Raw genomic sequence first — 25,655 nt, forward strand, 5'->3', positions numbered from 1 at the left:
CATGCAAAGAGAGGAGAGAGTGGCAAGGATTTATTTACCTTTGAATATGGGTGCTTTCTAACCACTACAAGAATCAATTTCATAACCAAACTTGAAAGGTATGTTGTAGATCTTATTAGCTTGTTGATGCACCCGTTGAAGACTTTAATTTCTATGAAATGAAATGGTTTCTCTTTTTAAATGTGTTTTTATTTTCATGTGCAGCAACTTCTTATCAAAGATATTTTTCAGAGAGGATTTTGTTTTACTTGCCTAGAAATATGGGACCAGATCCTGTAGCTTACTGAGCCAAAACCTTTGCCTCATAGCGCCCCACCCTTCATGGGTATCTAAGACCCAGAATGCAGTGACCAACCTCAGCTCAGCTGTACTGGAGGACAGGAGTAGAATTCAAGGTGATCCTGACAAACTGGAGAAGGTCTGAAATCCGTAAGGTTAAATTCAACAAAGACAAGTGCAAAGCACTGCACTTAGGGAAGAAAAATCAAATGCACAAGTATAAAATGGGTAGTTACTGGCTAGACAGGAGTACTGCAGAAAAGTATCTGGGGATTATAGTGGATCACAAAATGAATGTGAATCAACAGTGTGATGCAGTTGCAAAAAAAAATTGTCGTTCTAGAGTTTATTAACAGGAGTGGGGAACTGATAACAGTCTTCAAATATGTTTAGAAACTGTTATAAAGAGGATGATGATTAATTGTTCTCCATGTCCACTGAAGGAAGGACAAGAAGTAATGGGTTTAATTTGCAGAAAGGGAGATTTAGCTTAGCTTTCAGGAAAAACTTTCTAATGGTAAGGGTAGTTAAACACTGGAATAGAATACCAAGGGAAGTTGTGGAATCTCTGTCTTTGAAGGCTTTTAAGAACAGGTTAGACAAACACCTGTCAGGGATAATCTAGGTGTATTTGATTCTGACTAGGCACAGGGGGTGAACTAGATGAACTCTTGAGGTCACTTCCAGCCCTAAGTTCCTAGGATTCTCTGACTGAAGTGTTGGCAACCAAATCATGGGAGGGCTGACGTACTGGTTGGAGCAAGATTCCAGCTATCAATTAAAGCTGAATCCAGATGGGTCCAGGAGCAAAACCAAGGAACATAGCTTGGTGTCAGAAACCAAAGCCTAAACTGAAGTGTAAACTGGACTCACAGTCAGAAGGTATAGCGGAAGTTTGAAGGTGGGAGTAAGAAATTAGGAAGAAGCTGGGGGCTGGAGCAGGAGCAGTTACAGGGTGGGACAAGGCTGGCAACGGTGTAGGCAGAGACAGGACCAAGCACAGCTGTAAAGTAGGAGAGCATTGAGAAGTCTCTAAGCTGCTGTTTCTACTATCAGCCTGCTGACTCCTGCAATCAAGCAGCTGGTGCAGGCCCACAAAACTGTTTCTATCAGGGCCAATTGCACTGAGGGCATGTCTACACTACAGACTTAAGTCTACCTATGTTAGGCTGACTTACAGCCCCAGCTGTAATTACCACCGTGGCTGATGTCCACACTACTCTCCTTCTCTTGGTGGTGCGTGTTCTCACCAGGAGCACTTCCACGACTAAAGCGGGGCAGTGTGTGGGGCTGAGAGCCAGGACTTTCAGCTAGGCTCAGCTTGATGCACCCAGGAGTGGGGTGAGGGCAGCCACCTGGGCTTCTTGCCTCCCATTCCTCCCTGGGAGTGAGGGGCAGCCATCTAGACTTCTCACCTCCCTGCTGGGAGAAGGAAGCAGCCGCCTGGGCTTCTTGCCTCCCTGAGTAAGGAGCCAGGCAGATGCAGCCTGGCAGGGAGCAGGAAGCTAGGGACAGGCAGGCTCTAGAGGCCCAGCTTTCTTGTCAATTTCAGGATTCAGGAGATGGGGTTATTATGTCGGTGTAGTAGGGCACTTACATCGGCTGGACAAGGCTGTAGTGTGTTCACTGACATAATTAGGTTGATGTAAGCTGTCTTATGTCGATTTAAATGTGTAGCGTAGACCAGGTCTGACTCTGCTGCAGGGTAGGCCCCCAAGAAAAAATGTTAAGACACTGAGTGTACATCTACGTAGCAAATTGGAGCGAGGCTCCCTGCCCAGGTCGACAGACTCAGGCTAGCGGGGCTTGTGCTAGTGCTCCAAAAATATCTGCATAGACAGCACTTTGAAGCTGTGGCTCAGGCTGGAGCTTGGGCTCTTGCCTAGGGAGGGGGGTTGGCCTCTGAAGCCTGAGCTCTAGCCTGAGCCACAACTTCAAAGCCGTGTCCATACAGCTATTTTTACAGTGCTAGCATGAGCCCACTAACCTGAGTCTGTCAGCTTGGGCTAGGAAGCTTGCTCAAAATGCTGTCTAGTTGTGCCCTGGGAAGCTGCACAGGGACCTCTATAACTATAGTGTTCTGCGGAATACGGCTACGTGCTAGCATGCTCTAGGGGCCTGATGTAATGACACTGAAATCATTGAGTCCTGCTATTCACTTAAATGGGTGTTGGCTCAGGTGCCAACCTTGCATAGGTAATGGGGGAACTGGAAGAGGTGGTGTGGCCACATAAGTTCCCAACAGCTACGTAGATCCATTGACCCAAACCCTCACATGCTGGAACAAAAGGAATGGATGATATTGTACTAATCATAAGCTATAGTGGAAACTGAAAAACAGCTGCTCAGTTGCTCCACAGCCTGCCACCAAGTTGGGGAGAGGATTCCATGTCCTCAGCTCCTGTGTCGGTGGCCCATTTCGCTGTCTCTGACTGAATATAGTTAATTTCATTAATTTCCAGCCCTCTGCCTGCTGTCGTCAAATGATGAATAAATTATTCACAAGAAAACTGATAAATTATTCTCCCAGCTCTATTGATGGTTGAATAATATTGACCTGATAAATAATTCACAATTCTTTCCCCCCTCAACTGGCAAATAAATTATTTGTGAACGTTCTTTTATCATTTCTAGACCAGCTCTTCCATCTGTTGAGACATGTACAGGGTATTGATCATCATGGTATCTAAACATCACATATCTAGAACCCTTGCACAAACCTACTTTTTCAGGGGAAACAGGATTTGGTCCTAATTAAGGATTTAGGATTGTGCTTTTATTCCATATTTACTGAAAGTATAAGTGTCTGTTTGGATATGAGTCTTATATAAAGATGTCTGCATATAGCTCAAAGCCAATGAAAATTAAACTTTTAATTAATTTTGTGTGGATTCCGATTTTCATCCACACTCCTCTCTCTTACAACATAATCATTACTAAGGCCATCCCGTAATCCCCAAAGGAACTAGGATGTGGGTTCTGTAATGCACATGAGCCAGGAGCAGACAAAGCCAGACCAGATGGATAACTTGACTGATGTCCACTGCAAACACAGACTGCATAACTCCAAGGTTATTCCAAGTTCCTGCATAAATTATATGAGTTTTACAGCTAGAGCCACTATCTTTTTCTTTTAACTGGCTCACTGCTAACTCATTCATCTTGTGTTTGATGACCATTGAGCATGGTATTGTATGCCACAGTGGCAACTGTCAGCAGGAAAGAGGATGAAGGAACTAAATCAAGCTGAAGAAATTAAATATAACAAATCACTGTGTAAATCAAGTTGTGTCACAAGCTAGCAATTCTCCTAATTCCACCAGCATCAATTGGGAGTAACGCCATTGAAATCAGTATAAAGCTGGTGTGAGAGACTAATCAGGTCCAGCTAATTTAAAGGTGTCACATGCTGATGACAGGAGAAGGATGCTTTCTTCCAATGGGGGTATATCCCCTAATGGTTTTTTATGTGTGGGTCCCACTACTACAGTTGATCAGGAGCAGAAGAAATTACCCCTTCTGGCCTCTCTTGCCAAGAGGTTTGTTCACTTTTTAATTTAACATGGATGCAGGAACACATCTGTCTCTCCTCCAAGCTGGGGCCGTGTAAGAGAGATGATAAAGCCCCAAGGCTGTAATAACTTTGGCAGTTTGCTCGACCGCAATGGGAGAAGGACAAATGGCTCAAGAATGGGACGGAGTACTGCTCAGGGAACAGAGAGATCTTTTGTAAGAGCTCTCGGGCACCATGCAGTTCCGTAACACCAAGCTGCAGAGATGAGCTCCTCCTCTCCACCCACCCATTGTTTTCCTTTTGCATGGGGCCTGAGAGCTGTCACTTGAACAGTCTGGCCCAGTGTATAAGTGTGTTCCTGGCTTTCAGAGCTTATACACCACAGAATGTCACACATCTTTAAGTTTCAAATAGCGCTCTTAAGAGGTCTTCTCCATAGGTGCCAACTTCATGGGTACTCTAGGGCTGGAGCACCCACGGGAAAAAAATAGTAGGTGCTCTCCCTCCCCCCCAAGTGCCTCCCACCCACTGGTGTCAAGTATCAGAGGGGTAGTCGTGTTAGTCTGGATCTGTAAAAGCAGCAAAGAGTCCTGTGGCACCTTATAGACTGACAGATGTTTTGGAGCATGAGATTTCGTGGGTGAATACCCACTTTGTCAGATGCATGTAGTGGAAATTTTCAGGGGCAGGTATATATATGCAAGCAAGAAGCAGGCTAGAGATAACAAGGTTAGTTCAATCAGGGAGGATGAGGCCCTCTTCTAGCAGCTGAGGTGTGAAAACCAAGGGAGGAAAAACTGGTTTTGTAGTTGGCAAGCCATTCACAGTCTTTGTTTAATCCTGAGCTGATGGTATCAAATTTGCAGATGAAGTCTTTGAAGTCTAGTCCTGAAGTTTTTTTGCTGCAGGATGGCCACCTTAAGATCTGCTATTGTGTGGCCACAGAGGTTGAAGTGTGCTCCTATAGGTTTTTGTATATTGCCATTCCTAATATCTGATTTGTGTCCATTTATCCTTTTCCGTAGAGGCTGTCCAGTTTGGCCAATGTACATAGCAGAGGGGCATTGCTGGCATATGATGGCGTATATTACATTGGTGGACGTGCAGGTGAATGAACCGGTGATGGTGTGGCTGATCTGGTTAGGTCCTGTGATGGTGTTGCTGGTGTAGATATGTGGGCAGAGTTGGCATCGAGGTTTGTTGCATGGATTGGTTCCTGAGCTAGAGTTACTATGGTGCGGTGTGCAGTTACTGGTGAGAATATGCTTCAGGTTGGCAGGTTGTCTGTGGGCGAGGACTGGCCTGCCACTCAAGGCCTGTGAAAGTGTGGGATCATTGTCCCGGATGGGTTGTAGATCCCTGATGATGCATTGGAGGGGTTTTAGCTGGGGACTGTATGTGATGGCCAGTGGAGTCCTGTTGGGTCATACTGAAAGATTATGTGCAGTTTAAAGCTGATTCCACACTTCAAATCCACCTTGACTGAGCAGAAGTATTTACTGGTTTGTGTTGACAAAAAAAGAGGTCACTTCCTCGTCATTGTAGTGCCTTGGAGCCCCAGTCATAGATCAGGATAGGGTGACCAGATGTTCCGATTTTATAGGGACAGTCCCGATTTTTGGGTCTTTTTCTTATATAGGCTCCTATTACTCCCCACCCCTGTCCCGATTTTTCACATTTGCTGTCTGGTCACCCTAGATCAGGACCCCATTATACTAAGTGCAGGATAGACACAGAACAAACAAATGGTCCCTGCCCCCAAAGAACTTACAATCTAAATATAAGACATGAGACAACAGATGGATACAGACAGATGGGGGAACACAAGGAAGCAGTGAGACAACATTGGTCAGCGGGATAGGTGGTGGTGTCAGCACAGCAGCAGCCTAGCCACTGTCAACTTTTTTGTAGGCATCACAGCAAAAGACAGTTTGAAGGAGAGATTTGAAGGTGGATAACGACGTAGATTTGCAGGTGCATACAGATAGCTCCTTTCAAGTGTGAGGGGCAGCATGGAAGAAATCACAAAGATTCTTGTTTGAAAATTTAACAAGTGGACAACGGAGGCCGGCATCATTGGTAAACGGGAAGCAAGTGTTGACATCTTGAATGAGTGAATGAGAGATGATAGGCTGGATGGAGATAGGCCAGGAAGAGCCTTGAAAAAGAAGACAAGAACTTTATGTTTGATAACATAGAGAAGGGGGCAATGCAAGGAGGGGTGACATGGTCGAAACGATGGGCTAGTAGAATCTTTGCAGCAGCATTCTAAGTGGGTATGAGATGCAAGATTGCATTTGTCAAGGCCAGAGAACAGGATGCTGTAGTAATTGAGATGCGAGATGATGAGAGCATGGATGAGAGTTTTAGCTCTCTGGATCTGGGTAGGAAAGGCTATGTCTTAGCGATGTTATGTAGAAAGGAACAGCAAGATTTAAACATAGCCTAGATAAGAGAGAGCCTAGATGGAGGTCCAAGTTGAAGATGAAGCTTACGGGTTATGGGTCTGAGTGACAGACAGCATGGTGGTGGTGTCCATAGTAGTCAAGGAAGCAGGCGAGGTGGGGTGAGATTAAGAGCTCTGTTTTACCAATGTTGAGTTTGAGCTGATGGCTAGACATCCATGAGGAGATGTCAGAGAGACAGACTGAGATCTTAGTTTGGAGAGGACACAGGTCTGGAGTACAGAGGTAGATCTGTGAGTCATCAGCATATAGATAATAGTTAAATTTGTGATTGTGGTTGAGATTACCCAAAGATAAGGTGTAAAGAATAAAGATAAGAGGAAGAACAGAAGGAAATCAAGGAAGAGAAGGGGAACTCCTACAGAAAGCTGAAGGAGTATGAGGAGGATCCTCCAAAGGACATACTGAAGGCGCAATTAGAGAGGTAAGAGGAGAGCCAGGAGAGGGCAGAGTCAAGCCAAGGAAGAATAAGATTTCAAGAAGAGCATGGTAAAGACTTGCCTGCGCTGGGTTTTTGCACAGGGCAGCTACGCTGGTATAACTGCACCAATGCAAACCCCCATTGGTATATGTGCTGCACTGCTCCAAAAAAGTGGTTTGCACCAATGTGGCTTACCTTGGTTTAAAAACTGGGGTAAAGCCCCACCGGTGCAAGTCACTTTTTATACTGTTGCAGTACATCTACAACAGGGTTTCTCAGCAGCGCAGCTACATTACTGTAGCTATGCCAGTGTAGAAAGCCCAGTGTAAAAAAGGTTTGAGATTAGGTTGCAAAGACAGCGTGAGGTTTACTCCAGCTGAGGCCTTATAGGTGCTGAGTAGAGTGGAAAAAATATTTTTCATGTCTTGCTTACATCGCTCCTTCTAATATATTGATGAATGATGTTCATGGAGGCTAGGTCCATCAATGACTATTAGCCAAGATAGTCAGGGATGCAACCCCATGCTCTGGGTGTCCCTAAACCTCTGACTGCCAGAAGATGGGAGTGGACAACAGGGGATGGATCACTCAATAATTGTCCTATTCTGTTCATTCCCTCTGATGCATCTGGCCACTGTCAAAAGACAAGATACTGGGCTAGATGGACTATTGTTCTGACCCAGTATGGCCGTTCTGATGTTCTTATCAACTGCCCTTTGATGAAAAATACTGTTACTACTCATATGTGTAGTAGTTCTCTGTTAATACAATTCACCAGCTTCAGTAATATTGCTGTAGTTTAATTGCTCAGACATGGGCAGCTGTGGAATGGGTGCAAGGAGAATGCTACACTTGCTGTTCAGCTTGATTCCATACTAGGTCTGCTTACCAGTCACTCAGCACAAAGTGGGTGTTTAGAGTAGGCCAAGGGAGGGGCAGGCCATAGCTAGTGTGTCTGCCATTATGTGCATCCAGGGACCACACACGCTCATATAGGAGGGGTTGCAGCCATTATTCCAACCCAGGCAATGAAGGGAATCAAAAACTGTTCTACAGCAAGTGCACTTATGGGGGGAGAGGATTCCTTCCCTTTCCGGCTACCATATAGCTCCTCCCACAAAACTAATCTACCTGAGGTGTATGAATTTTACTCACAGTGAACAACTCGCGGACCTGTGTGTCTTTATAATTAAAAGAACACAGAAAGTGAAAGGAGAGAGAAAAAGGTATTAAGGACTTTGTTCCATTTCTTATTAACCACATTTTAAACTATCAATAGATTCAAAGATCTGTCTGTAATATAGCCATGTTGGTCCCAGGATATTACCTCACCCATCTTGTCTCTGTAATATATGTAGGCAGATATTTATTGGTCAACAGATGACCCCTGCTGGTGTGCAAAAAATCTGTTTTAGCTAATTTATAAATTTGATACAAAGAAATCCTTTTTAACAATAATAGTTAAATTTCTTTCCTTCTTTCATCATGAAAAATGCTGATGTTTTTTCATTACATATTTTGAAATTTTATACCACTTTTTATGTGTGTCATGACTGTTTCATGAAAATCCAGTGAGTGCCTTTGCTTATTTCATTGTGATTAAATCCATCTCTCTGCATATCTAACTAAATATATGGGTATGTCTATACTATAATAGCCTATATGAATATATGCAATAATATCATATAGAAGGGTAAGGGCTTGGTCTGTAAGTATAATTTTGTGGTGTTCAAATTTGCCTTTGGCACAAATTCTTGAGCTCAGTTTTATCTAAGGCCTTACACTGTGCCATCAACATAATATTTAAGACCTCACAAGATTTTAAATACTAAACACAAAATCTCTCTCTTCCATTCCCAATAGGCAGGAGCAGTTTGCTTGGATTTTAATTTCCTCAAAATTATTGAGAAAGGCTAATCTGCAGCAATGGGATTTGCATTTAGGTCTGAAACTGTTAAGGTTCTCTCTTGTGATAGGAAGTTCCCCACTCATGGTCCAGTTGCTGGGACAATTCGGTCTGCTACATTCATTCTCCTAGTTGTAAATAGTTCCATTCTCTCATTGTAATGTAGCTGTCATGGGATTTTGTGGTCACAACGGGAGAGTGCTCCTTCAGGTGGACATGGACAGGGAGGGCTTTGATTATAAAGGTATTTCCCCAACATCTTCTGTGATAAAGACTGATGTAGAAAAATCATTTAAGTTCTCTACAAAGTTCTTATTTGTTCCCTTCACTTCCTGGGGGAACAGCCACTTTTCTTGCAGGTTTCCTGCTTCTGATATATTTAACCCACTTATTGTTAGTTGTTTTTATGACATCGGTTGATTACTCTTCAAGATCCTGCTGAGCTGTGCTAATTTATATTTTAATTGTCACAACTGATGCTTCTTTCTGTAGCTTCCAATAACAAATTCTGAAAGACACTTGTTTGGTTCAAATAGCCTCTTGTGTCTTTCCACTTTGCCATATCTCCTTTCTTATCTTCCTGTTTTCTTTTTAGTTGAGGGTGTGCATACTTTTAGAGACTACACAGCTTCCATGGAATCTGAGGGTTTTAATGTCTTCACTTTCAAAAGTTAAGTGCTGCTATATTAAGTTTTTGTAACATTCCTGTCTGAAGGATTTTTTACCTCTGTTGTATTTTGGTTGGTATTACTTAGTGGTTTAATTATAACTAATTCTTGAACCCATTCCTCTGTGGCATAGGACTACAAATAACTTTTATATGCTTTACAACTAGTTATTCCAAGATGCAGTCATTTCAAATGTCAAGAAATTACTTCTCTAAACCTTGTTCCATTGGTGGTGGTATTTATTTAACTACTTCCAAGTACTTTTTTCAAGTGTAACTGTAATTTTATGGAGAGGGTTTTAGAAGCCTAATCCAAAACTCACTGCATTCAAGTCAGCATCAGTAGGCTTTGAATCAGGCTCAGAAAGTGCTAACATACTGCTGAACTAGTCACCAGCAGAGGGAGAATAGAATCTTGGGTTTCTAGGTCTATGCCTCTGAGCTTCAAGGGGCTACAAGTGCTTTCATCACCATCACTATCCAGGGCTTCCTGATATACTTACAAGACGAGGTTTATAAATTAATTATTCATTCTGTTTTCCATACCAACAATGGTCTTCACGCTATTAAAAAAATAAATAAATAAAGACGTGCTTCCTGTTCAAATGAATTTGTGAGCCAAAAGGCAGACAAAGATTAGACAGCAGTATACCATTCAGAGGAAGGAAATCACTTTGAAATGATTTTTAAAACTAAATTGGAGTTCTGATGGTGTCATGTGAATTAGCATTTTCAGGCATTGCTAGAAGCGGGATTTTAGGGCTTCAAGGGGCAAATGTTCTCTGCTCTAACTCTACTGATGTCAAGGGAATTACAGCAGGAATTAATTTGGCCTTCAATGTTTTTGAAAATTTATATTATGCCTGATTTCTTCACAGTGCTCCTAACATTCAAAGCTACAGTACACTGAGCAGAAAAACCTAATAACAAAGACTGTTATGCTTGTGTTCTGTCCTCCTCCTGCAAGTTTCTAAGCTGCCGATTGAGCAAAGAAACATAAAAGACGAAACTGTTACTTGTGCGCAAAAAAGGTCAGCTCTTGTAACTTCAAAACTCCTGAACCAATTTCCTTCAAATTTGGCTGGTTCCTTTGGTCTCAAGGAGATTTGCAAAAAAACAAATCAAGTATGAGCAAAACTCGTTCTACTCTTTAGATAGGCATGCACCACATTTCTGATAGAAATATATGGAGAAAGTGTGATTTTTGTTTTAATACATACAAAACTCAAAACTGGCTGGACAAATTTTCATGAAAACTTTAAAAATAAATCACCTCTGAGCTGAAAGAAGTTCACCCCAAATGAATATGTTTGCAAACGTTATGAGTAATTCATAAGTGGTGGAATGGGAATGGCATGTATGTGTGAAATGTAAATACGTAAGCTGCCATTATATTTCATCCTGGTTGGTAATGGATGCAACTGTTTCCTCTATAACTCTCTCTTGCACAAACACACAAAACTGGTATGAACATTTTAAAGAAATTGATAGATAGATGTGTGTGTTAAGGACAATATGATTACTGAGAGAATGAGACCCTATGGAATCTATGTTCAGGAGCCAAGTTATCTGTGATTTAATTTCCCTATGTCCTGCATAACTCCATAATCACGGAAAGGCCTGCAGATATGACTTAACATGACTAATCCATTGGGATCCAAGTGGCTAGACAAGGGAGGACATTTGGACTATGTTTTATTCTCACATGGAGAGGATTGTGTATGTTTCTTGAGAGCTGAAATTCAGAACCAATTACTGTAATACTGAAACCTTTCTTTTATCTACAGAAAGCAGCAGGGTAGGATTTAAGACTGTAAACCTATGGAAATTTGCTCTCATTATCATCATTATTTCTTGCCCCTCACCTATTCCTTATTAAAGGAATTTAATTAAAGTAGTAATTAGTAATAATGAATCTACCAGATGTAGTATCTGTATATTTTTTCCTCATTTTTAAATTGTTCACATATTAAGCTCCAGCTATGGATTGTCTGCACTGCTTAAAATCTAAAATTCATTATTTTGGGAGCATTTTTGTGTTTAACTTTGAAAGGCTAGGAAAAAATATAATAATAAAAAAAAAGGAAAGAGGAAAGATGGTTTTGTGGTTACAACACTAGGCAGCAATTCAAACTTAAGTTCAATTCCCATCTGTGCTATAGATTTCTTCTGTGACCTTGGGCAAATCAGTGACTCTCTCTGTACTGTCATTCCCCATCTCTTTTTTCCCTAAGAGAACAATAATACTTCCTTTGTAAACTCTTCAGGGCAGGGACTCGCTCTTACTCTGTGTTTGTGCCGGGCCTAGCACTATACAACCATGATCTTAGGACTATTATTGTGGGGCTCCTGTCATATAAATAAGAAAGAATTCAGTACTACAGGCTAAATGAAGGCTTGGAGCCATGATCTGCTCCTATATCTTTACCAGACATTATTATTATTATTATTATTATTATTTATTAGCATTACAGAAGCACCTTAAGGTATATCTACAAAGCCCACGTCAGCGAACCGCCCAGCCTGGGCTGACAGACTCGGGGCAGCGGGACTTGCTCCAGCACACTAAGTATAGCTCTATAGGCAGTACTTTGAACATACTGCTTGGGCTAGAGGTTGGGGCTTGAAGCCCACCCCCTTCCCTAGCATTCAAAGCCCGAGCTCCAGCCTGACCCAAAACTTCAAAGCGCTGTCTATTTTAAGAGTGGTAGTGCAAACCTTGCTGCCCCAAGTCTGTCAGCCCAGGTTGGGAGGCTGGTTGCCACAAGCTGTGCAGATATACCAGTAGACACTTCAATCAGGATCAGGTTCCTATTATAATAGGCTATGTACAGACACTTAATGAAAGACAGTCTGTGCCACCAAAGGTTTTACCAGCTAAACAGACGAGACAGGCAAGGAGAGGGAAGGGAAACAAGATACAGAGGGAGAAGAAGTGACTTGCTTTCCTGACTCCCAATCGGGGCGGCTCTATGTTTTTTGCCGCTCCAAGCATGGCAGTCAGGTGGCCTTTGGTGGCATGCCTGTGGGCGGTCCTCTGGTCAAGCTGATTTGGCAGTGTTTCTGCGGGTGATCTGCCAGTTCCGCACCTTCAGCGTACCCGCTGCCGATTCGTCACTGAAACCGCGGGACTGGCGGGCCTCCCACAGAAACGCCGCCAAAGGCTGCATGACTGCCACCCTCATGGCGACTGACATGCCACCCCCCACGGCTTGCCGCTCCAGGCACGTGCTTGCTGCGCCGGTGCCTGGAGACGCCCCTACTCCCAATCCCCAGGTTCTAGCCACTGGACACTGCCTCTCCGAGTAATGGTGGACATAGTTAAATTGGCTCTTAAATAGCAAGTTCCACTTCCTAGATATGTTGCTTGGCTTTAATATGAGTGGCAGAAAAAGAGCAAAATAAACAAGTTTTATCTAATACCAATGCCGCTTGAAAAGATTTTTGCAAGTGAGGCTTAATCACTTGTAAGAATTGATTGCCTGCCTGTTAATAAACATTAGCCAGTGTATTGCCACTTGCTGATGAGTGGTTTATGTGTTCTGGTCCCTGCAGACTGAAGAAGTCCTGAAGATTGATGGAGGGCCATGCTATTCAAACAGCAGGCGTTGCTGAGACAGAAGCTCTTTGTGCTAGGCAGCCTTGCTATTGGAAGTCTCCTATATCTAGTTGCCAGAGTTGGGAGCTTGGATAGGTAAGTAATTAAACAATCAGGCATAAGTCACAGTCTTAATTATAAATGGATCTGGATTTATTAATTATAACTGGGGATTTTTTCTCCTCTTTTGCTTAAAATGTATAGATCTCCAGGTTGTTTTTTTTTCCTTACTGATGTATAGAAAGACTATCCACCTTAATATTGATTTTCATTATTTCTTCGTCCTTTTTGTGGGGAGAGAATGGGAAAAGGGAGAGAGGTGCTGCTTGTCCAAGTCAAAGTATTTCTTTCTGTCTATTTGTATTCTGTGTGCATTGGTGCTTGTTTTCAGAGGAGGAATAAAGCAGCATACAGTACAAATGTCATTACAGCAGCTCATTTTTGTATGTGTGCATCTGTGCGTTGACCTCTAGTCTCAGCAAAACAGTTATGATGTATTTATGTATCTTCTTTTCTAAATTTACAGAAAAGCAATTAATGTGCGACAGTGGTAGTTAAAATTATGTATGAGCCTGCAGAGTTGCTTATCGAGTTTTGAATCTTATTGCACGTGAAAGATTGCTGCAGGGTTTGAGAATTTTAACTATGTTAATTAGCCATGATGTTCTGGAGCTGAATGCACCAGACAAGGACGTTGTGTCTGCAAGTGATTTCTTTGAGAGCAGTGGAAAATTTACAGAGAGGAATTTAGAGAGTATTTGGCACTCTTGACCAGGCACACTCTTGAGAAACTATTTGGGATATAACAGACCTATCCTTAACAGCTGATAATGTCTTTGAGACCTAAGAACAACGTGAGATTGCTTTGATATATGCCAGCTTTGGAAACATGACTGAAAACAGAGCTTGGGGTTTCCTGTGGGTAAGGCCTAGGTCTGAACAGACTGGGGTTGTGTACACGTCTATGCCAATGACCCTGCTCACCCCTTACCCTGGGGAAATATGGCCGAAGTGTAAAACTGTGACATGCTTCTATTCAAAATAGCTAGAGCATGTAAAACTGCATGGGAGCAACATGGGAACTGCAATATCAAAACAGACTACTGGCTAATCTGGGCCACATCCCTATGTGGTGTTGATGCCTTCCAAGGTGATTAGGTCCCTTCCTCTTCCATTCACTTCAGTCCCACTATTGAGGAAGGCATTCAGTGCTGTCAGGTGGACTCAGTGCCTCACAGGATCAGACCCCTAAGCTGGTATCTTGTCTTCAGCTGTGACCAATGCTTGATGCTTCAGAAGAGGTTAAAACTATAGATAGCCAATTATGTGAGTCTGTAGGTGGGGTAAAAATTCCTTCTTGACTACTTCAGGAGTTTATTTTATGCCCTGGGGCATGAAATGTAATTAACAAACCGGAGCCATTCTTTCTGGGTGACAGATCTGAGGAACTGTCCCAAATTGAGGTATCATTAGAGGAGGTTTTGAAACAAATTGATAATCTAAACAGTAATAAGTCTCCAGGACCTGATGGTATTCACCCAAGAGTTCTGAAGGAACTCAACTGGGAAATTTCAGGACTACTAACTGTCATCTGTAACCTACCATTTATATCAGCTTCTGTACCAAATGACTGGAGGATAGCTAATGTGATGCCAATTTTTAAAAAGGGCTCCCGACGTGACCTGGCAGCTAAAGGCCAGTAAGCCTCACTTCAGTACTGGTCAAATTGGTTGAAACTATCGTAAAGAACAAAATTGTCAGACACATAGGTGAACATAATTTGTTGGGAAATAGTCAACATGGTTTTTCTAAAGGGAAATCATGCCTCACCAATCTACTAGAATTCTTTGAGGGGGTCAACAAGTATGTGGACAAAGGAGATCCAGTGGATATAGCATAATTAGATTTTCAGAAAGCCTTTGACAAGGTCCCTCTCCAAAGGCTCTTAAGCAAAATAAGCAGTCATGGGATAAGAGGGATGGTTCTCTAGTGGATTGGTAACTGGTTAAAAGATAGGAAACAAAGGGTAGGAATAAATGGTCAGTTTTCAGAATGAAGAGAGGTAAATAGTGGTGTCCCCTAAGGACCTGTACTGGGCCCAGTCCTATTTAACATATTCATAAATGATCTGGAAAAGGGTAAACAATGAGGTGGCAAAATTTGCAGATGATGCAAAACTACTCGAGATAGTTAAGTCCCAGGCAGACTGCGAAGAGCTACAAAAGAAGGATCTCACAAAACTGGGTGACTGGGCAACAAAATGGCAGATGAAATTTAATGTTGATAAATGCAAAGTAATGCACATTGGAAAACATAATCTAACTATACATATACAATGATGGTGTCTAAATTAGCTGTTACCACACAAGGAAGAGATCTTGGAATCATTGTGGATAGTTCTCTGAAATCATCCACTCAGAGTGCAGCAGCAGTCAAAAAAGTGAACAGAATGTTGGGCATCATCAAGAAGGGGATAGATGAGACAGAAAATATCATATTGCCTCTATATAAATCCATGGTACGCCCACACCTTGAATACTGCGTGCAGCTGTGGTTGCCCCATCTAAAAAAAGATATTTTGGAATTACCCCAGTAGTAAATATAAGCCAAGAGAGACAAGCTTGTGCAGACCAGACCGTTCATGAATCATCTCCACAGAAGATTTGAGCATGCTCCAGCCTAGGCTGCAGGGAGAACTGGATTTTCCCTGTAATGGCTGCTCCCAGGTGCTCCAGGCAATGGTGGAGCCAGGCATCAGACCTGAAATCAGGAAGCCTGTCCTTTCTGTGCACTCAATGACACCCCCTTCCCACCTACTGGCATCCAGGCAGCACGGAGGAGGATGGACTAGATGATCTCCTGAGGTCTTTTGCAACCCTAATCTTCTATTATTCTATGATCTTATTCAAATGCAGAGGTAACAAGAGCTGGACCAGGGGTGGGAAAGGAGTAGATTGGGTGAAGGAGTCTAGTGAGACTCAGACAGGAGGAGAAAGAGAAACTTGGACTGGGGCTGACTGGACAAGGATGCTGGGGTTGGGAGTTGTGGGGGAGTAGAGGAGAGCCTAGGACTGGTTGGACAGGGAGGCTGGGACTGGAAGCCAATGAGAGAAGTGGTGGGAGAACACAGATCTGAGAAGGAGCTAGGGTGTGGGGGACAACTGGGACTGGCTTGCCAAAGAGTCTGGAACAAGACCCAGGGAGCAGGAAGACTGGGACAAAGATCTTGGGAGGGAATGTGAGGGAGACTGAGAACGAGAGAGGAGGAACTGAGACTGGCTGGGCAAGGTGGCTGGGGACTGAGCATGTGGAGGGGGTCAAACTTAATTGGGAGAGATACGGAGACTTGAACAGATAGCCCAAAAGGGAAAACTAGGACTGGGACTGAGGCAAGGACCCTGGTGAATAGAGGCTGGGATTGGATAGATAAGGATCCCAGGATGAGAAAGAGACAAGACTGGTACACAAACAGGCTGGAGGGAACAGGACAGAAGAAGTCAAGCTTGGGGCAAAAACACAAGAGTCTGATCATTAAAGCACATATCCCTCTGGAGGCTGGACTAGACCCCAGGATTACTGAGTTTTATTATTCCTCTGATATCAGCAAATATCTGTGAAATCTGCTGGCAAACTGTGCTGTCTTGTCCTCAAGTGCTGATCCACATGGAGGATGACAACATACTACTGCTATTAGACCCTCTATTACTTCAAGTGACAGAAGTCTCTGCAATGATTCTAAAGGTTCCTATTCTGCAGATGAACCACGTGGGTGTCAATTTGATGCCACATGATGGAAATTCTGCTTTTTCAGTTTGCTTTTTAATAAAACCTAGTAAATCACAGACACACACACACACACACACACACACACACACACACACACACACACACACACCATTATTAGCAGTGTGTAAAATATTATATAAACATAAATAATGACTATCATAATGTGCACACACTTAATTCTGGCATTTTCTAACTTTTCAGTGCTTGACTTTGCAACCTTAATAATGCTCTATTAATATGGGGGATGGGGGTGTTGTGTAATACTTATCTGTAGACATAGTTATAGATAGATATTATGTGCAAATTTGAACATTAGTGTTTTCAGGGATTATGATGGATTCTGTAGCATGGAAGCCAGACAATTGTCTCATTATTCCGTATCTTAGGTTATTAATAGCATTTTGAAAGCATAAATACCTTAAATGACAAGATATTATTTCCAAAAATAGTACTACACATCAGGAATCAGTTTGTTTGTTTCAGGATTTTCTACTAAAAGCACATTGCCCAGATCTGTCAAATATCTAGTTGTAAAGCAGGTGCTAGTATGACCCAGACCACTTGTTTTTCTTGTGCTGTGAACATGCTGCTATCAATTAAGAGCTTGATGAATAGGAATTTGGAAGAATATTAAAAATGCCACAGATTGTCTGCCCCATTGAATAAAGGGTGGATTAAAATAAAATTTGCAAACATATGTTCATTATGGTTTACAACAAAATAAAATCTCATCTGTTTTGTTGATTTCAGGCTGCAGCCCATTTGTCCCATTGATGGTCGATTTCGACCCCATGGCCAAGACGAGATCCCACTCCGAACTCTGCAGTTCAAGCGTGGGCTGCTACATGAGTTCCGTAAGGGCAATGCCACTAAAGAGCAAATCCGACTTCACAATTTGGTTCAGCAGCTCCCTAAGGCCATTATAATTGGGGTGAGGAAAGGAGGCACCCGTGCACTGCTTGAGATGCTGAACCTCCATCCTGCAGTGGTCAAAGCTTCTCAAGAAATTCACTTCTTTGATAATGACGAGAACTATGCCAAGGGTATTGAATGGTACAGGAAAAAAATGCCTTTTTCTTACCCTCATCAAATAACAATTGAGAAAAGCCCTGCATATTTTATCACAGAGGAGGTACCTGAAAGGATTTATAAAATGAACTCATCCATCAAATTACTGATCATTGTCAGGGAACCCACAACAAGAGCTATTTCTGATTACACTCAGGTGCTGGAGGGAAAGGAAAGAAAGAATAAAACCTACTACAAATTTGAGAAGCTGGCTATTGATCCTAATACCTGCGAAGTGAACACTAAGTATAAGGCAGTGAGAACCAGCATCTACACAAAACATCTGGAGAGATGGTTAAAATACTTTCCAATCGAGCAGTTTCATATTGTAGATGGAGATCGGCTCATTACAGAACCACTGCCAGAACTGCAGCTGGTGGAGAAGTTCCTAAATCTTCCTCCAAGGATAAGTCAGTACAATTTATACTTCAATGCCACCAGAGGGTTTTACTGCTTGCGATTTAACATTGTCTTTAACAAGTGCCTGGCGGGTAGCAAGGGACGCATTCATCCAGAGGTGGATTCCTCTGTTATTACCAAATTGCGCAAATTCTTTCACCCTTTTAATCAAAAATTTTACCAGATCACTGGGAGGACATTTAACTGGCCCTAAACTAAATTTCATACAACACTATGTGTTGCACCTGGAGACAAGCAGCAATGTCTCTTCTAGAGTAAAAATATGCACTTTTCAGAGACACAACTATCAAACTAACTTTTTTTCATGCATACGTGTACATATGCAGTGTGTGACCAAATATAAGGTGGGATCAATTTTTCTACAGAGTAGTAACTAACATAACTTTACTCTCTACATAGTTGCATCATTTTAAGCTATACAAATAAAGGACAAGGTAGTATTTAGGGGATTAAATTCAGATACTGTGCAAAAGGGTCAGTGTTCCTCTTGTTCAATAAAATTTCTTATGTGACACATCTATAGACCCAGACAGAATGTTAGTTTAGAACATGCAAATTCACCTTGCAATTGTGTGTAGCTGGGAGGGTATATTGGAAAGTATAGCATTCAGGCTATATTAAGTATGCACCTTGCTAAAGGAATACTGACACTTTAAATACAATGATGAATTGTTACAGTGAAACTGGATAATACTATTTTCTTATTATTTGAAAAGAATATCCTATCTCGTACAAGCAACATTGGTTCAAAGGTCCTGTAGTGAGTTTGCACTATTGTTTTATTGTATGGACCATGGTGTCACTTGTAGCATGTCAATCATGTGTCAAAAAAAAAATCAAATAATTTTTTCTTCTATGCTTGTGTGTCGATAAAAAGAAACATCATGTATATAGTGTATATTGTTTGTAAATACTGGTTTCACACTAAGTAATTCTATTTTGTAAACTGAATATGGCTATTTAATTTATTGTGAAAATTAAATTTATTGTGGTATTTAAAAATGGAATGGATTAAAATTATTATATGTGCAACTATTTTCCACCTTCTGCTGTCTGATGTATATTGGCGTGATCCCAGAGGCAAAAGAGTGTGTGTGTGTGTGTGTGTGTGTGTGTGTGTGTGTGTGTGTGTGTGTGTGTGTGTTGTGAGAGAGAGAGAGAAACCTGCACTTGTAAACCTGATTTCTGGACAGTTGAGAAAACTGATATATGAGTTGAAGAATACACACCTCAAAGAACATTATTGCTGTTCAGTTACAACGCTTTGCAATAATTAATTCAGTTGCAGCTGCCCATGAGGGTGAAAGATGTCTATAACCAGGTATATCAGAAGAGCAAAGCAGTCATTAAAAAATGAAATGACAGAGAGACAAACAGGCTTAGAAGAAATCAAAGAAAACATTTGTGGTATTTCAAGTGCAAATATATAGGTTTGCCTAGAAACAAACAAGCCATAGAGCTGCTACCACTGACATACACATATAGCTCAAGTGTTCATTCCAGAAATGAAGGAAAATTAGCTCTGAATTGGGTATCTTCATATTATATATACTGTACTGCTCTTAAGCACTTATTAAAAAAAACGAAGGCAATTAAAAATTGTATTTTTTTTAAAAGAGAGTTTTTTAGAACCATTGTGTGAATGATGTATAGGGACAGCTATTTTGGAAGGTATCCAGAGTATTCAAATCTTGTGAGTTCCGGTAGTGGTGTATTTGGTAGCTCAGTTCATAATAAACTAAAGTTTTCCCCATGGGCTGTTTATCCTGCTCAGTGATTTGAATGAATCAGTTTTTTAAACAAGTGATTTTTAAGTCTTCTGTGAGCGATTGCTAACTGTCTCACCATACCTTTAATCATATGTGCTAGTGTTGTAAACAACACACACTTTCTTCCCAAGCGGATTGGGCAGTCTTCTGAGAAGGCTGGATAGGTGCAAGGTTTAAACAGCAAAAGCACTCAATGCTTTATCTAATGAACTATCTCACTTGCCCAGGTATTGAAGCAGAATTAGGGGCATTTAAACAATCCAGCAGATTAGATACATAATGCTCTATCCGTTTTAAAATTGACAAGGCCTTTTTGGAGGTGCAAGCAGGTCCCAGAAGGCCTTGTATGGGGGCTGCTCATTGACCTGGCCTAGTCAGGAGTCAGGTTGCTGTTGCCCTGATGCACAAAGGCAAAGAGAAAAGATCCATTTGTGCCTGGGAGTTACTGCTCTGCTGGAGGGCTGGGATGATCATGTAATGAAGCAGCTTGTCACCCCCAAAGTAGTCCTACATGGCCTCCTCTGAACAGGAAATACACTCTTGAAATACAGAGCAATCTTGTGGGTGAATTCTCCAGGAAGCTCACAGACAGAGTTGGCTACTTACCATGGGCTACTAAGACATTTAACTTCAATGAGCTTTGGATCAGGCCCCTCATTTACAAATCTAGAACAAGTTCTTGGGCAAAACTGGTTCAAAAGCGCATGCATGGATGAGGGCTGTGCTGTCCAAAAGAACCTGAAATAGTACGGCACCCAAAGCCCAGCTGAGAACATTAACACAACTGAATTGTTGACATTGGCCGGTTAAAAGTAAAACAGCAGAACTCATTCTTTAAAAAAAAAATAATAATAAAAAAAAATCCATAACTCAAACCCCTATTTTAATTGAAGATTGTGCTGAAATATTCATAACTGGTTTGAGCAGCTCTGACCTTATGGTATTTACCTCTTCAGGACCAAGGTGTGAATAATTCATTTTGGCCACTTCGATCTGTTCCCAAAGTTCTGGGTGAATCATTTCTATTCAAATTGATCATGAGTGCTCATCCTGGAAAGAGCGCTTTTTGTTTTCGCTTATGATTGCAACGTGATGTACAATTAAATGAAGCTGCAGCTGCTAACTCACTGCACTGGAGTCCCCTAGAGACACTATATAGTTCATATTTTCTAAAAGGCTGTAAAATTGAAGGCTAAACAATCCATAAAACAAAAATTCAGATTAAAACCTCTAACATAGTTGTGCACTTTTAACAAGATTGTCCCAGCTCCTATTGACTCTACCCAGCACAACAATCTGCAACATAAAAAAAAAGACTTTAACTATGTATATATCCCTATCTGAAAGTGTAAATTAAACATTTTAACACTTTGAATGCATTGAGTCATTTAACATTACACATTTGCATCTTTTGGGTGGTGGGGGGACGCAAAAACAATCTCTCAACTCACCAGACTGAAGACACACCATTCCTGTTTAGCTTGGGCTGCTGCACCCCTTTCAGCTGAATAACAGGTATGTCTAAGTTGTCAATCATGGTCTGATAATCATTACTAAAATAAATCTTCAGGAGGCCCTTGTGCCTCTCTCCTTTTCTCTATCCTCAGTACAAGTCTAGGAGCCCCAAATTTACCTGGTTGATATTGATAATGAGTCATCTATTACCCTGGACACCCAGCAGTACTGAGGCTCCTCTAAAAACATTGGTTGGAGATTTGGGGGGCTTTTTATGGATTTTTCTCCCCAAATTTTTGTGGTCTACATAATTTTTTTTCTTAAATTTTCATGCGTTTAGGAGTTCAGTTTTAGGGTCCAGAAAGTTTGTGAACTGTAAGATTGTGAATCCACTCACCTGTACCCAAACATTTTAAATTGATGCTATACACCCAATTTTCAAACTTAGGTGGCTAAATCCCACACCCAGATCAATATATCAGATTATTTCACAGGCAAGAGTGCTCAGATTTGAGTGGTTTATCTCAGTGGTAGTAGAGCTGAGAGTTAGAGAGAACAAAAACAGAGTCCCACGCTGTGTGAGTTTTTGCTGGGGTCAGGCACTGATGTTTTGGAAGGGCTGGGAGTTGTGCGAGCTGTAACATATCAGTTAAATGAATGCTCTGCTTGGCTTATTAATGCCAGTGGGTCTTGGATCTATTATTGGAGTGTATTGTCAATACCAGGGCTGGCTCTAACTTTTTGCCGCCCCAAGCAAAAAAAAAAAAGAGTGCCACCCTGCTGTAACACCCTCCCCCCCGGAGCGCTGCGCCACCAAACCCTCCTGAGTGCCGCCCAAGCTCCTGACCCCCCAAGCGCCACACCGCCCTAGCCCCCACCCCCGTGTGCCGCCCAAGCCCCCTGCCCTCCTGAGCGCTGTGCCCCCAAGTCCCCCTGCCCCCCTGAGTGCCGCCCCATGCCGCCCAAGCCCCCACCCCGCCGAGCGCTGTACCACCTAATCCTCGCCCTCCCAAGTGCCAAGCGCCCGCCCCCGAGCGCTGTGCCGCCCAAGCCCCTGCCCCCTCCAATCACCGTGCTGCCCAAGCCCCCACTCCCCCCAAGCGCCGTGCCGCCCAAGCTCCCCCGAGCACCGTCAAAACACCTCCCCCAGTACAGCCCGCCAGAAACAAACAAAAAAAATCCTCCAGCACCGCCCGGCTGAACCAAAAAAACCCCAAACCTGAGCACCGCGCCTCCCCACCCCGCCATGCCCCAAGGTGCCGCCCCAAGTATGTGCTTGGTCGGCTGGAGCCTGGAGCTGGCCCTGGTCAATATTGCCTTGAAACAGGGCAAGACCCCAGCTTCTCCTCACACAGTGACTGTTGGAGAAGTGAGTACCAAGAACCTATCTTTCGACAATGACAGTCTCACAAATTATTGCCCTGTCTTGAACTTTCCCATAGCTCTGATGTGCTGAAGGACGTCTCTTGTTAACAGAGTCAGATTCTGAGTTCTGTACAGATGAATCACAGCTTTCATTTTTTAAATATAATACATTTCTGTCCCTTTTCCTTGTGAAAATAGTCATGCAAATGTTAACTAGTAAAAACTGATTTAAACTGATTGCCAAGCCAGTGAGGGGTAGGCAGCTGGGCTTCTACAGCTAGAGTCTGGAGGCGCTAACGAGCCACTACATCAGCTCACAAACAATTTGCATGTAAAATGAGCCAATTGAGTTTGGGTTGTGTCCCTGAGGAATCATCTCAGTCACTCTCCCCAAAACCAGTGTTGAATATTGTGGTGTGATAATCATGAACAGGACCTGGTTTTTAGCAAGGTGAAGCTTTTTTCACAACCCACTCAAAAATGCTAATGATAGCTTTGCTTGGTCAGTTCCTTCCCAAGATGGTGGTTTCTTCCTCTCAAAAACTTTAGCAGCATCTTTAGCCCTTCAAACTGCAACACTCTGAATGGAACTGACGGACCCAATTATCGCTGCTGGCTAAGAATGTTGATAAATGGAAGCATGAGTGTAAAAGAATTGGTATGTGTCTGTTTTTATCTTCTTTAATAAAGTGTTTGTTTAGGGTCAATGTATAAAGGCGAAAGGGCTTCAACTGGGCACTCAATGAGGCTAGTTATAACAAGAGATGTAACTTTTTAATTACATTTAGAATTTAAATTCACCGAAGCTTGGGCCTTGTAGAGTTGTTTTTACTACTACAGGCCCTGCCTCTGACTAAGAGCTTCTATTATAACTGCACTGTAGTAGCACAAGTATTTTTTAGCCTTTTGATTGTTTATTTAAATGAGAATGACTGGCTCATGGACTGGGTAGTGGGCTACGGTATCTTTTTCTCTGTGTCACTCATTCAAAGCCAGCCCAGGTCAGCAATGTCTGCAAGTTATATTCTGATGGCTGTGTGTTCAGTGGTCAATGTAAAATGAGTTCATGGTCCCAGTCCAATTATGCTGTCATACTTCATACATGCAAAATAGACTTTACCTGGCTGAATACAACATTTTTTCTTCTGTTTCTTGCAAATTGGCTTGGAAGCTAGTTCTGCAGTAAGAACTATGCACCAGGAAAGTTCTGACTTGTACAGTCAAGCTGCTGTTGTGACTGCAACAATGGTCTACTTTAAATAGCAGAAAAATTACACATTTTCACTGTTATGCCCTAAAATATTAGAGGTCAGTGTAGGGAGACCTGCTTCATAATGGAGAAAATAGAATGAAATCATTATATAAAATAGCTGCTACAGGAGTAATGTGTCTCAGGGGAGCATATGATGATCTTCAGGATGCTACTGAAGATCCAAGCATGTTATTAAATGTTAAGGGGTGGGCATTGCAATGGGAGTCCCTAACTATTATTGCTAACTATTGTTAGATTTTTCCTTTGCATAGAAGTTCTGTCCATATTATAAATCATTCTGCATTTCTATGACCTGATAAACGTTGCTGTTTTGTATGTTGCCTGAATTCTGATGAATATCATGACCTCTTTCAGACAAAGATTTGCAATCAGCTTTAGAAAGTACCAACCATTGCTGAGTGTATTTATTTTTTATAGGGGGAAACCGTCTATGACCTTCTGCAGTATTATGCTCATAAAAGTAAACCCGTTAGAGAACATGCATGTGTTATCAGTCTGGGTACCTGCCTTTTTCCTAAGGGTTAAATTGACAAGAGTAAGAAAAAATGCAGGAATGGCAGAACTTTCAACATCCATCTGCTGCACTCTGCTTAACATATGGTAAGTAAGATCACCTGGTGTTCAGAGGCCTCTGCTAAAGTTGGCCCAGTGGCATGACTTTGGGACAGAGAGTTGTCATGATGTCAAGCTCAATTTCATTTTATCAATTAATTCTATTTAATTTTGTTTTAATGAAAATTTTCTCCAGCTGACCAGAGCTTTCTTTGAAATGTACACCCTCTGAGACAACAAAGGAGGCAGTAGTTTAAATAGCCAGACTCTCTGCTTGAGTCTTGGGTTCAGATCCTGATACCATGGAATAGAGCAATACTTCTTGCCTGTTGAATGGCTTTATATTTTATTGATTCCATGTTTTAAAATTACGTGCACCCAACACTGGTCAGTGTGTCCGATGGCCTGTTTCTAACATCTGTCTGAATGGTGTATAGATATCAATCTGGATTCAGGCAATGTCTAAAATATCTAGATTTGGATCAGGTCTGAGAAATGCTGTATGGAATATCAGATTACATAACAGTAAAACAATAAAACTTCAAATCTTTTCATTTTATTCCTAAAGCTGATTAAATAAGCAAAATTAAAAGTGATAGAGACTTACACATTTCTTAGTTCTGGCCTGAATTCCAAACAACTGTGTTTTAATGTATGAAACTCTTGACATTCAATTCCTTGACTGATTTTCTAATGATGAGAGACTTTCCCCTTCATTGAACTGTGAAGGTACCATTTCTCTCCCTAGCCCTTAGAGAAATATAAGAATTAACGTGCAATAACTTCAGAATATGAAAAAGGAAATAGAAGTGTCACAATGGGTGGGACTAGCCATGCCAGTGTCTGTAACTTCATCTTCAAAAAACAATCCAGCTGACACAAGACCTTCTGTGCAGGCCACTAATAATGCAGCAGGAGGAAGCAAAACATTATTCACATGGAATGTCTCTGATAGACTGCAGTTGCTCATAAAGAACCATTCTACTCTACTGGGAAGATGATACACAGATTTTTATTTTCAAGGAGGAATGGTAGTTTCAGATTTACCACAGTGATTGAAATGGCTGGGATCTAGCTGGGAAATAATCTTTTATTTTAGACTTTTTTATTTTCTTTT

At 41.9% G+C, this 25,655-nt stretch overlaps 1 protein-coding gene across 4 annotated transcripts in view; it reads left to right on the forward strand.

The window, feature by feature from the left end:
• The window catches only part of HS3ST5 (heparan sulfate-glucosamine 3-sulfotransferase 5), a 281,166-nt gene extending 262,054 nt beyond the window's left edge, over nt 1-19,112 (forward strand). For all 4 annotated transcript variants that reach the window (XM_050949821.1, XM_050949819.1, XM_050949822.1 and 1 more), the window contains 2 exons: nt 12,808-12,946; nt 17,387-19,112. In XM_050949821.1, coding sequence (XP_050805778.1) covers nt 12,840-12,946; nt 17,387-18,317 — 1,038 coding nt within the window. In that variant the 5' untranslated portion in view covers nt 12,808-12,839 and the 3' untranslated portion in view covers nt 18,318-19,112. The remainder of the gene's footprint in view (nt 1-12,807; nt 12,947-17,386) is intronic.
• Nucleotides 19,113-25,655: the final 6,543 nt, after the last annotated feature.

This window comes from Gopherus flavomarginatus, chromosome 4 (assembly GCF_025201925.1).
Source record: "Gopherus flavomarginatus isolate rGopFla2 chromosome 4, rGopFla2.mat.asm, whole genome shotgun sequence".
NCBI lineage: Eukaryota > Metazoa > Chordata > Testudines > Testudinidae > Gopherus > Gopherus flavomarginatus.